Source organism: Bison bison, unplaced genomic scaffold (genome assembly GCF_000754665.1).
Source record: "Bison bison bison isolate TAMUID 2011002044 unplaced genomic scaffold, Bison_UMD1.0 scf7180017864352, whole genome shotgun sequence".
Lineage (NCBI taxonomy): Eukaryota > Metazoa > Chordata > Mammalia > Artiodactyla > Bovidae > Bison > Bison bison.
In genome coordinates this window covers 4046314-4059517 of record NW_011494924.1, presented here as the reverse complement: position 1 = coordinate 4059517, position 13204 = coordinate 4046314, and the positions used below count along the sequence as shown (strand labels likewise).

The window sequence follows — 13204 nt, the reverse complement described above, 5'->3', positions numbered from 1 at the left end:
TTATTGATATTTCTCCTGGCAGTCTTGATTCCAGCTTGTGCTTCTTCCAGCTCAGCATTTCTCATGATGTACTCTGCATATAAGGTAAATAAACAGGGTGATAATATACAGCCTTGATGTACTCCTTTTCCTATTTGGAACCAGTCTGTTGTTCCATGTCCAGTTCTAACTGTTGCTTCCTGACGTGCATACAGGTTTCTCCAGAGGCAGGTCAGGTGGTCTGGTATTCCCATCTCTTTCAGTGTTTACCACAGTTTATTGTGATCCACAGAGTCAAAGGCTTTGGCATAGTTAATAAAGCAGAAATAGATGTTTTTCTGGAACTCTCTTGCTTTTTCCATGATCCAGCAGATGTTGGAAATTTGATCTCTGGTTCCTCTGCCTTTTCTAAAACCAGCTTGAACATCTGGAAGTTCACGGTTCACGTATCGCTGAAGCCTGGCTTGGAGAATTTTGAGCATTACTTTACTAGCATGTGAGATGAGTGCAATTGCACAGTAGTTGGCATTCTTTGGCATTACCTTTCTTTGGGATTGGAATGAAAACTGACCTTTTTCAGTGCTGTGGCCACTGCTAAGTTTTCCAAATTTGCTGACATATTGAGTGCAGCACTTCCACAGCATCATCTTTCAGGATTTGAAAGAGCTCAACTGGAATTCCATCACCTCCACTAGCTTTGTTCGTAGTGATACTTTCTAAGGCCCACTTGACTTCACATTCCAGGATGTCTGGCTCTAGGTCAGTGATCACACCATCGTGATTATCTGGGTCGTGAAGCTCTGTTTTCTACAGTTCTTCTGTGTATTCTTGCCACCTCTTTTTAATATCTTCTGCTTCTGTTAGGTCCATACCATTTCTGTCCTTTATTGTGCCCATCTTTGCATGAAATGTTCCCAAGTAAGATGGTAGGTGTTGCAAGAGGGCATCAGAGGGCAGACATACTGAAACATAATCACAGAACACTAGCCAATCTGATCACACAGACCACAGCCTTGTCTAACTCAATGAAACCAAGCCATGCCGTGTGGGGCCAGCCAAGATGGACGGGTCATGGTGGATAAGTCTGACAGAATGCGGTCCACTGGAGAAGGGAATGGCAAACTGCTTCAGTATTCTTGCCTTGAGAACCCCATTAACAGTATGAAAAGGCAAAATGATACGATACTGAAAGAGGAACTCCCCAGGTCGGTAAGTGCCCAATATGCTACTGAAGATCGGTGGAGAAATAACTTCAGAAAGAATGAAGGGATGGAGCCAAAGCAAAAATAATACCCAGTCGTGGATGTGACTGGTGGTAGAAGCAAGGTCAGATGCTGTAAAGAGCAATATTGCACAGGAACCTGAAATGTTAGATCCATGAATCAAGGCAAATTGGAAGTAGTCAAACAGGAGGAGATGGCAAGAGTGAACGTCGACAATGGACTGGAATGGGTGAATTTAACTCAGATGACCATTATATCTACTACTGTGGGCAGGAATCCCTTAGAAGAAATGGAGTAGCCATCATGGTCAACAAGAGAGTCAGAAATGCAGTACTTGGATGCTATCTCAAAAACGACAGAAGGATCTCTGTTTGTTTCCAAGGCAAACCATTCAATATCACAGTAATCCAAGCCTATGCCCCAACCAGTAATGCTGAAGAAGCTGAAGTTGAATGGTTCTGTGAAGACCTACAAGACCTTTTAGAACTAACACCCCAAAAAGATGTTCTTGTCATTATAGGGGACTGGAATGCAAAAGTAGGAAGTCAGGAGACACCTGGAGTAACAGGCAAATTTGGCCTTGGAGTACGGAATGAAGCAGGGCAAAGGCTAATAGAGTTGTGCCAAGAGAACACACTGGTCATAGCAAACACCCTCTTCCAACAACACAAGAGAAGACTCTACACATGGACATCACCAGATGGTCAATACCAAAATCAGATTGATTATATTCTTTGCAGCCAAAGTTGGAGAAGCTCTATACAGTCAGCAAAAAGACCAGGAGCTGACTGTGGCTCAGATCATGAACTCCTTATTGCCAAATTCAGACTGAAATTGAAGAAAGTAGGGAAAACCACTAGACCATTCAGGTATGACTTAAATCAAATCCCTTAATGATTATACAGTGGAAGTGAGAAATAGATTTAAGGGACTAGATCTGATAGAGTGCCTGATGAACTATGGATGGAGGTTCGTGACATTGTACAGGAGACAGGGATCAAGACCATCCCCATGGAAAAGAAATGCAAAAAAGCAAAATGGCTGTCTGAGGAGGTCTTACAAATAGCTGTGAAAAGAAGAGAAGCGAAAAGCAAAGGAGAAGAGGAAAGATATAAGCATCTGAATGCAGAGTTCCAAAGAATGGCAAGGAGAGATAAGAAAGACTTCCTCAGTGATCAGTGCAAGTAAATAGAGGAAAACAACAGAATGGGAAAGACTAGCGATCTCTTCAAGAAAATTAGAGATACCAAGGGAACATTTCATTGCATCCCTAGTTAAATTTTTTTGTTTATTTTCTCCCTGCTGATGTGTAGACAGGCAGTTGACTTTTCTACCTTATCTCCTGCAACTTTACTGAAATATCTTAGCTACTGATAATTTATTTGAATTATCTGTATAATTCTCAATATACTTGATACATGTTTAGAAATTAATATCTGTGAATAGCACTCTAAGTTTTCCTTTTTAATTCTTAAAAATTTTATTTCTTTTGATTGCCTTATTATAGTGGCTAAGACTCCTCATGCTGAACAGAAATGATAATAACTGGAAGATTATTCTTCTTTTTTTTTCCTAATTTTAAAAGGAGTAATTTAAAAATGTTTTCCCTTAAGCATATGTGAATGTTTGGAACCTTTAGCATTGCTAATCAATTCTGATTTTATGCCTAATATGCCAGGAGTTTTTCTTTAATTGTGTATGGAAATTAAATTTTATTGAGTACAATTTCTGCATTAAGAGCCTATGTTTTGTTCTGTTTTGCTTGTTAATGCAGTGATTTACATTAATTTTCTAATGTTAAGTCCATTTCATTCCCAGGCCTAAGTCATGCCTGTGCGTATGTAGACACACACGTACACAAACACACACACACACATAATGGTGAATTTGGATTGCCACTCTCTGGTTTAAGACTTTTGAATTTATGTTTGAATAAGATTGGTCTATAATTATTTCATGTTGTCTTTGCTTGTTTTTTAAAATTGAAGTATAGTTGATGTACAGTATTATATGTTACAGATGTACAGTATAATGATGCCTGGTTTTTATCTTATGAAATTACTAGCCTCATAAAAATGAGATTGGGATGGATATTTTTTCTATTCTCAAAAGGCCATGTGAAATCAGAGTTATTTTTTTCCTGAATGATTATGCATCTAAAAGTTTCTAGTCTTGATGTTTAATTCTTGGGAAGATTTTAAACTATTGACCCAATTTCTTATAATTATTATAGGACCAGTCAGGTTTTCAGTTTTTCCTTGAGTCAGTTGGTAAGTTGATATTTTTTCTAGGAGTTTGGTCATTGTATTTATTTTAAAACTTACTGTCATAAAGTTACTTGTAATATTGCTATTAGTGTCTATGCCATCTTTAATTTACACTTTTAATCTTTTTTTCTGCCCTCCCTTTTTTCTTCATCAGTCTTGCAGAGATTTGTTACTCATATTTTTCTTTTTTAGAGGAACAGACTTTTGTCCTTTTTTGACCCCATAGATTAGATGACCTATCATTTATTTCTAAGTATATTTTAAAATTAATTTTAAAATTTAAATTCAAATGAATTGCATTGTGGTCAGGCTGTATAGTAACAGATACTTTGAATTTTGTTGTAAAAGTGAAAGTTGCTCAGTTGCATCTGACTCTTTGTGACCACATGGAATTCTCCAGGCCAGAATACTGGAGTGGGTAGCCTTTCCCTTCTCCAGGGGATCTTTCTGACCCAGGAATTGAACTGGGGTCTTCTGCACTGCAAGGGGATTCTTTACCAACTGAGCTACCAGGGAAGCTAGTATATCATTAACTTTGGTAAAAGTTCTGTGTATACAGAGTGTTTTGAATGTGGTGTTAGATGGGTGTAAATTGTGTGGTTCTAATTTTTTGTATCTTTATTGATTTCTTTGTCTGCTTCTTGTATCAGTTAGCCAGAAAGGTATGTTAACAATTCACTATGAATTTGTTGGTTTCTCCTTGTAATCCCATCAATTTTTATTTTATATTTTAAAAACTATTATGAAGTATATAGAAGTTAAAAATTTTATCTTCCCAGTAAATTGAACCTGGTAGTACTATAAAATGAGTGCTTTTTATTAGTATTTCTAGTAATGCTTTTTTTGCCTTATGTCTGTTTCATTTGATATTAATATAACTATGTCTGCTTTCTTTTAGCCCGCTTCACTATTTTACTTTCAAGCTCTTTTGTTTCTATTTTAGATATAGTTCCTGTAAACATAACAAAACTGGATATTTTTTCAGTTTGACAATCTTTGTCTTTTAATCTTTTTTTTATAGTGGTTTATTCATTTGTTGGGATTGCCTATTTACACATTGTGATTAATTTTGAATTTATTTCTACTGTCTGTTTTTGCTATTTGACCTGCTTTTTCTGTTTTTCTTTTCTCTTTTTGGTCTTCTCTTAGATGTTTCCTCATTTGATTTTTTCCCCCCTCATCTATTAATTTGGAAGTTATATAGTGACTTTCTGTTCTTTTAGTGGTTACTCTGGAAAACAGACCCTTTAACTTAATAAACTTTAGCTTAACAACTTAAGCTAATTAATACATTTTATCATTCTCTCGAACAATAAAAGAGTCTTGAACACTTGAATTCTGACTAGTTCCATTCAAACTCATTTACCACTGTGTGAATTTGGGCAAATTACTTAGTCTTCTTGTGTCCCAGTTTTTCCTTATGTCAAGTGTATAAAAATAATAGTTCCTACATTAAAGGATTAATTGTTTTGAGAATTAAAAGAATTAATGTGTAGAATGCTCAGAACAATGCCAGGCATATAAAATGTGTTGTATAAAATTGCTTCTATTATTTTCTTAATCCCAGGAGTTAGAAATTAACATTGTTTTATATAGTCAGTATTTGTTTAAATTTAGACATTTATCATTTTGTATTTTTGCACACAATCCTTTGTTCATATGTTTCCTTGTGGATCATTTTCTTTTAAATTCATCTTTTAGAAGTTGGTTTAGTGAGGGTCTGGTGGCAGATGTGTTTTTTGTTTATCTGAAAGTGTTTATTTCATCTTCATTCTTGAAAAATAGTTTTATTGGGTGTTTTCTCTCAATTCTTCAAAGATTATTCCATTGTTTTCTGGCTCCCATTGCTTATTTAGAAGTTAGTTATCAGTATAAATACATTGTTTGGCCTGGGGCTGGGGTGCTGTCGTAACAGATGACTGCAAATTTGGTGTCTTAGGAGCAAGAATTTATTCTTATGTTTCTGGAGGCTAGAATTCCAAAGTCAAGGTGTCAGCAGGGCTATGCTCTGTCTGTAGACGCCAGGGGAAGATCCTTCTTGCCTCCTCCTAGCTCCTCGTGGTTGTTGGCAATCCTTCATATTTCTTGGCATTCCTTGGTTTATAGCTGCGTTACTCTAATCTCTTTCTTTTTTGTCTCATGGCTTTCTCCTATGTGTCTTTGTGTCCAAATTTCTTTTTATGAGGACACCAAGTCATGGAATTAGGGCTCAGCCTACTTGAGTATGACCTCATCTTAATTATATCTGAGAAGACCTTATTTCTTAGTGAGGTCACATTTCAGCTGCCACGAGTGAGGATACAGTTCAACACATTACAGTAGGTAATCTGTTTTTTTCCTCTCTGACTAAACATACAGTCAGCCTCTGGTGCTACAGTTTCACAAAGATCTGTCTATATGTGGACTTATTTTTATTTAGTCTGTTTATAATTCATTCTTTTTGAGTGGAAGGTTTTATGTTTAATCATTTCTGAAAGTTCCTCAAAAATATTGTTTCTCTGGACTTCTAATTAGACATACATTAAGATCTTCTTACTCTGTTTTTTATGTCTTTTGACTTCTCTCTCACGTCGTCCTTTGTGCTGTATGCAGGGGAATTTCTTCACTTGGTTACCTAGTTCATTAGTTCAGCCTTGTCTGAGATGAAGTGTGTCCTGTCTACTGTGATTTTAAGATTATAATTATTTACTTCTAAAGATTGTTTTTTCCTGCTTAATTCTTACAGTTTCTTAATCCATACTCATACTTTTGATACTCAATATTAACTTTAAAAAACACTTCATTCATATTGTATATTTATATCCAACAACTCTTAACATCTGTTGTCTTTAGTGGACTGGTTTTGCTGGATTTTGCTTATGGTGTCTTGTTTCTGGTTTATTTGATTATAAGCTTATGTTTGCTGAAACTTTATCTGTAGAAATTTTTAAAAGTTTAAACTTTTATTATGTATTGGGTTGTAGCTGACTAACGATGTTGTTGTAGTTTCAGGTAAACAGCAAAGGGACTCAGCCATATATATATACATGTATCCATTCTCCTCCAAAGGCACCTCCCATCCAGACTGGCATCTACATAACATCTATATAACATTGAGTAGAGTTCCATGTGCTATGCAGTAGGTCCTTGTTGGTTATCCATTTTAAACATAGCAATGTCCATGACCTTACCAAAGTCCCTAACTGTCCCTTTCCTCCAGCAACCATAAATTTGATTTCTAAGTCTGTGAGTCTTTTTCTCTTCTTTAAGTTCATTTGTGTCATTTCTTTTTAGATACCACATATAAGGGATGTCATACGATATTTCTCCTTCTGTCTGATTGACTTCACTCAGTATGACACTCTGGGTCCATCCACCCAGAATAATGCCATATTGTAAATGGCATTATTTCTTTTTTAATGGCTGAGTAATATTCATATATATATATATATACACACACACACACACACACCATATCTTCTTTATCCGTTCCTCTGTTGATGGACACTTAGGTTGCTTCCATGCATTGGCTATTATAAACAGTGAAGCAATGAATATTGGGGTTCATGTATCCTTTCGGATCATGTTTTTCTCCAGATATATGCCTGGGAGTGGGATTGCAGGATTATCATATAGTAGCTCTATTTTTAAAGGAACCTCCGTACTGTTCTCCTGGAGAAGGAAATGGCACCCCACTCCAGTACTCTAGCCTGGAAAATCCCACGGACGGAGGAGCCTGGTGGGCTGCCGTCCATGGGGTCGCGAAGAGTCAGGCACGACTGAGTGGCTTCACTTTCACTTTTCACTTTCATGCATTGGAGAAGGAAATGGCAACCCACTCCAGTGTTCTTGCCTGGAGAACCCCAGGGACGGGGGAGCCTGGTGGGCTCCCATCTATGGGGTCACACACAGTCGGACACGACTGAAGCTACTTAGCATACTGTTCTCCATAGTGGCTATACCAATTTAAATTCCCACCAACAGTGTAGGAGAGTTCCCTACTCTTTATACCATCTTAAGCATTATAGAAATTCTTTTGAGGCCTGAGTTGAAGGTAAATTCCTTCCAGAGAGGATTTGTGTTTGCTTCTATGGGAAATGCCACTGTGTGTCTCTAAATTTAATTCTCACAAAAGAAGTGTGAATCAACTTAACTTCCTTGAGGCATGAGCAGTTTATGAGTTCTCAGTGGAAGTTTTCTTCCTTTCCTTCCAAAGCCAACTCTGACATAGGCAAATTTCCTTGCTGACTTCCTTTGCAAAGCAGATTCCTTTTCCAGCTCCCTTCACTAAGGATGTGTAGTCTTTTAAAATCATGATTTTATGCTGAAATATCTCTTTGGAGATTTAACCCTTGACCATATTCAGATACTACATTTGTTTCCTGTTTCCTCATTGCCACTAAAAATAGGGCTGTTTGTCATTACTCACTGACATCGCCATTGGACAGCCAATGGCTTTAGTTTTCATTCACCTCACTGGTTCCAGACCTTCCCTTTGCTCTTGGGGCAGTACAGCATTTGGAAAGCGAGTAGATCGTGGTGGCTCAGAGTGCAGGCCATTCTGCCAAACTGCTTAACTTAAACCCCAGCTCTGCTGTCTATTAGCTGTTTAACTTTGAACAGGTTTCTGAACCTCCCCGGGCTTCTGTTTTCACATCTGTAAAAATGGGGATGAGTCGCAGCTTTGGTACAATGAAGACTTAATCCCTTAAAATGTATAAAGTACTTAGTAGGGGGACTGGCCCAGCCCACATGCAGTGTATATTAACTATTTTTGGCTTCTAAGGATTTTTGTTTTTTGTCAGCTCAGCAATGCATTTTTTAAAAAGCTGTTTACCTAGCATTTTTGTGTAATGAAAGGAATGTCATGATAACAAGTTCTCCATGGTGTGTGTGTGTTTGTGTGCTTAGTTGCTCAGTTGTGTCTGACTCTTTGCAACCCCATGGACGGTAGCCTGCCAGCCTCTTGTGTCCATGGCATTTCTCAGGCAATAATACTGGAGTGGGTTGCCATTGTCTCCTCCAGGGGCTCTTTTCCATAGTATTGTGATTTTATTATTTTCACACAGAAAAATGGATCTTAAAGCAAGTCCCCTCCCACCCTGATGCATTGTTTTAAATGTGCAGGTCCCATGTATGTTCACATCTTTCAGCCGAGTGACTCGGAGACCACGAAAGAAGCTGAGGGGCCCACGTTCACGTGGCTGGACTTTCAGTTTACTTCTTGTGTTCTTTTGCAGGGTCACGTGCACTGAGACATCCAGTAGCTTTCTCATTGGTTTTCTGAACTTTGACACCATGAAGTTTGGTGCCACCCAGGCTCGCCGTCTCTCCACAGCCTCCTCGGTCACCAAACCTCCACACTTCATCCTCACCACCAACTGGGTTTGGTACTGGACTGATGAGTTTGGCTCTTGGCAGGAATATGGACGACAAGTAAGTGTCACGGAAAGAGTATGAATGTTTCTTCCTGTGGGTCCATGATGGAGGAATCTTTGCAAACATAGGCACAAGGACTGCTCCAGGGAGCCCTTGACAGAGCCAAAGATCCCCAGGTCCCCTTATGACTCACTTGCTTTGGGGGAATTATGGCAGAACTGGATAATTTAGAGTTCATTTGTATGAGGTCACATCTTGGAACAATTAGCTATCTGTTAGTTCATGAGGACTGAGTAACTGGTTGTAGTGATATCATAGTTTGTTAAATGGGGGTAGAAAAATGTCTCTCTTACTGTTGAACAGGTAACTCCAGAGCGAGTGCCTGGGTGTGCAGGAGTGTTTGTGTAGCTGTGGACTAAAGCTTAAGGCTTTTCAGAGCTAGCTTTTTGCTTTATCTATAGTAGTCACTTTACAAAAGGTGGAAAAGTATATGAAATTAACTTGTTTCAGCTATTGATTTGGTATTTGGGTCAAGTAACTGCCGCTGTCAACTATTCAGAGATGTTCATAGATGAATCAAGATTAGAGGGAGCTTCCCCCTGACCCCAGTTATCTGTAGAGATACATGTGTAGGGAGGTCACCATTTCTATAATGACAGCTTCTCCCAAATGACAGTTGGGCTATGTGGTCTAATAGACATTTGTATTTTTCTGGGTTGTGAGAGGCTATATTAAGCTTTAGTTTCATGCTCTTGACTGCATTTGAAATGTTTTTTTCCCTGGGAACTCTGTAACGTGAGCTTTGTGGGGGCTTTGGCCACTGACGTGCCCCCAGGCTGAAGACAGTGTTTGCACATAGCAGGTCCTCAGGAGAAAGACACTGGCCAGTTGAAATGCAGAGGTATTACCACTCTGTACCCGCTGGCCAGGTGGATGTGGGCACTCTCAGCAGATGACTTGAGCCCTCCTCCTTACCTCTTCTTCCAGTGCCAGCCTTCCTGCATCTGTCCTCTGCCCCACCTGCCTTCCCCCCCGAGCATCCTGGGATTTTTTCTGTCTTCCCTGGATTTGTTCAGGGAGGCTCTCTAGTGTAGCTCTGGGTTTGGTCAGGAGAGGGAGGGATGAGGCCGAAACAATGGACAGAAGAGGCTGCAGTGCTCAGGCCCTCAGTGAAATAGCATTTGCGAGTTTACTTGTACTTGAAGGGTTGTGTTATCCGTTACAAGTAATTGAACACCCTCTCTTCCATTGCTCCTGTCACGGTTATGCAGGTTAGCTGGGCCCATGTGGGCTGTCTTCCATTTTCCTGAGCAGTTTACAGCAGGCAGTCCTGTTGGCTCCTGTTCTGTGCCTCTCTCTCCTACCACAGCCCCACCCCCAGCTCCTCTCATCTGCCTCCCCAGGACACGGATACGCACTGTGGGCTTGTCTGCCGGGTGTGTGGATGGCCCCCAGTGTCTGTCTTCTTGCCTTCACCATATATCTATCTGGCTTTCCCTTCACAGGGCATGGATCACCCTGTGACCAGCGTCACCAGCAGTGATTTGGAGAAGGCCTACCTGGCGTACTGTGCCTCGGGGTCTAACCCCCAAGCAGCCACCCTGAGGTTCCAGGCAGGAAAGCACTCATACGAGTTAGACTTCAAAGGTACTTTTTGGGGTTCCCCAGTGGCCTAGTGATTAGGATTCTGGGCTTTCACTGGTTGGCCTGTATTCAGTCCCTGGTCAGGAAACTGAGATCCCACAAGCTGTGCAGCATGGCCAGGGTGAGGTTGGGAGAAGGTATTTCCTCATCCACCACACTCACCCAGTAGGGTCTGATAATCTGCTGGCCCTGCCTTTTCCATCTTAACCGTGGAGAAACTCCGCACACACACTGAGGGCCAGGAAAGAGAAGGATGCAATGGTCCCGGTTCTGAAATGCTGCAGATCTAGAAGGGAGAATAGACCTGTCAACAAATGAGCCAGCCAGCAGGATGCAGGGGGAGCTGCTTGGGGTAGATAGCAGGCGACAGGAACCCCGTGTGGAGGGACAAGTAGCATCAGCCTGAGGCAGTGGTGGTGTAGGCAGCACTGTAGCAGGGTCCTGTGGGCCATGGGCAAGTCCCTGTGTCTGAGGATTAACTTTAGTCACTGACACGAGTCACAGTGGTTCTGCTGTGCAGCTCCTCCTCCTACTCCCAGCTGCAGAGTCCACGTCAGCTTTTCTGTAGGCGCCTTCAGCACTGGTGGCTGGCTGGAAACACATGGTAGACACACATCAGCTGAAAATTGCTGTGAAGCAGATTATCAGGTGCTCTGCTTGTGGTAGCCTGAGTCCGGGCCTTAATGGCTTGTTCTGCTTGCCTTGACAGACAGACAGAAGCAGACCAAACACCCTTTGGTCAGGTCTTCCAGTGACTTATCTGTGAGGTGTGGTGTTTTTCTTTCCTTTAGTTTCAGTTTCTTGTGGCTTTTTTCAAGCCATTTTCACATGGATTTATCAGTTCATTCCTGTTCAATTCAGTTTTGCCTTTAAATTCACATTTTAATCTCTGAATCCTTATCAGTTTTCAGCATTTTTTTAAGGAAATTAAGTGGACCTCCTTTTAAGCACTTTTAAACAGCACTTTAAGCACTGTTTATTGTTTACTTTTGTGGACCATCTGTTTGGAGGGCAGAAACTGTCTTTGGTGAATTATCCTAGGTCCACTCTATCTGCCTACTTTTATCCGGTTAGTTTTGCTTGTGGTTTTGTACTTGTACTTATCCTTTTGGTTAAGGTAGAATCGCTGCCCCCTCGATGTGCCTGTGCAAAGAGCCTAAAAGTTTCTTCTACTTTACAGTGAGAACTGCTTACAGCTTTCAGTATCTGCTGGGAAATATCAATCATGTGTGAGGTGGTTTTACAATCCACAGTCTGATAAATACAAGTGCAGTCAAGGGGATTGTGAGAAATCTATGGAATAATAAGTTGTGACTGGCCTGAAGATCAAGTCTATACAAGTAGCACCCATCTGACTGCTGCTGACCACAGTTTAAAATATTTCTTTAAAGTATCTGAACACTATCAAATCAACTAGAAATGTCAGATGCAGCCTCTCAACCCAGGCAGCTCCCCCAAGGGACAGAATAGTCAAGATGAGGGTGGGGAAGAACACACACTGAGTTTACTGCAAACTTAAGAAAAGCATATTTCCTGCAGACTGCCCCAAGCTCACGTGGTGGGCAAAACTCTTTGGTCTGTGTGTTGGTAGATGACAGTAGCCACAGTGGTTTCAGGTGACTTCTCCCTTCATAACCTCACTACTTGGCAGAGTGAAAGCAAGTCTCAGGCGGCAGTCTGCCACTCAAGTTTATTTACTAAATATTTATTAGGAAGCAAGTTCGTTTAAAAAACACACACAGCAGGCCAAATGACTCGTTCTGTAGCATCAGGGAAGGCTTGACTCTGTCCTTTCAGGAACTTCAGTGACCCTGAAGGACTCTGTCCTTCAGTGACAGAACAGTCACTGAAGGCAAATAAATGCCAAGACTCCAGAGCCAGAATTCTGATGTCTGTTAGCTGGTATCGGTTGGCAGAATCCCCATGGTCAGGGCTTGTTTAGGACTTCGTCTAGTGTATTCTCTTTAATGGTAAATTAGGGAGATGGCCTCATGCTTTACTTTGTTCAAGGGACATAGGGAACAGGTCTCACAAATACTTAGCCCATTCATGTATCTCGAACGCCTTTTAATTTCACCTACAAAGCCTTTGACTGTGTGGATCACAATAAACTATGGAAAACTCTGAAAGAGATGGGCATACCAGGCCACCTGACCTGCCTCTTGAGAAACCTGTATGCAGGTCAGGAAGCAACAGTTAGAACTGGACGTAGAGCAACAGACTGGTTCCAAATAGGAAAAGGAGTACATCAAGGCTGTATATTGTCACCCTGCTTATTTAACTTATATACAGAGTACATCATGAGAAACGCTGGGCTGGAGAAAGCACAAGCTGGAATCAAGATTGCCGGGAGAAATATCAATAAACTCAGATATGCAGATAACACAACCCTTATGGCAGCAAGTGAAGAAGAACTAAAGGGCCTTTTGATAAAAGTGAAAGAGGAGAGTGAAAAGTTGGCTTAAAGCTCAACATTCGGAACACTAAGATCATGGCATCCGGTCCCATCACTTCATGGCAGATAGGTGGGGAAACAGTGGAAACAGTGGCTGACTTTATTTTTCTGGGCTTGAAATCACTGCAAATGGTGATTGCAGCCATGAAATTAAAAGACGCTTACTCCTTGGAAGGAAAGTTATGACCAACCTAGACATCATATTAAAAAGCAGAGACATTACTTTGCCAACAAAGGTCTGGCTAGTCAAGGCTATGGTTTTTCCATTGGTCATGTAT

At 40.7% G+C, this 13204-nt stretch overlaps 1 protein-coding gene across 1 annotated transcript in view; it reads left to right on the top strand.

Annotated features, from left to right (window-relative positions):
* PARP12 (poly (ADP-ribose) polymerase family, member 12) overlaps positions 1-13204 on the top strand; it is a 46272-nt gene that overhangs the window by 18833 nt on the left and 14235 nt on the right. Inside the window, exons 7-8 of the mRNA XM_010855023.1 lie at positions 8689-8884; positions 10333-10474. Coding sequence (XP_010853325.1) covers positions 8689-8884; positions 10333-10474 — 338 coding nt within the window. The remainder of the gene's footprint in view (positions 1-8688; positions 8885-10332; positions 10475-13204) is intronic.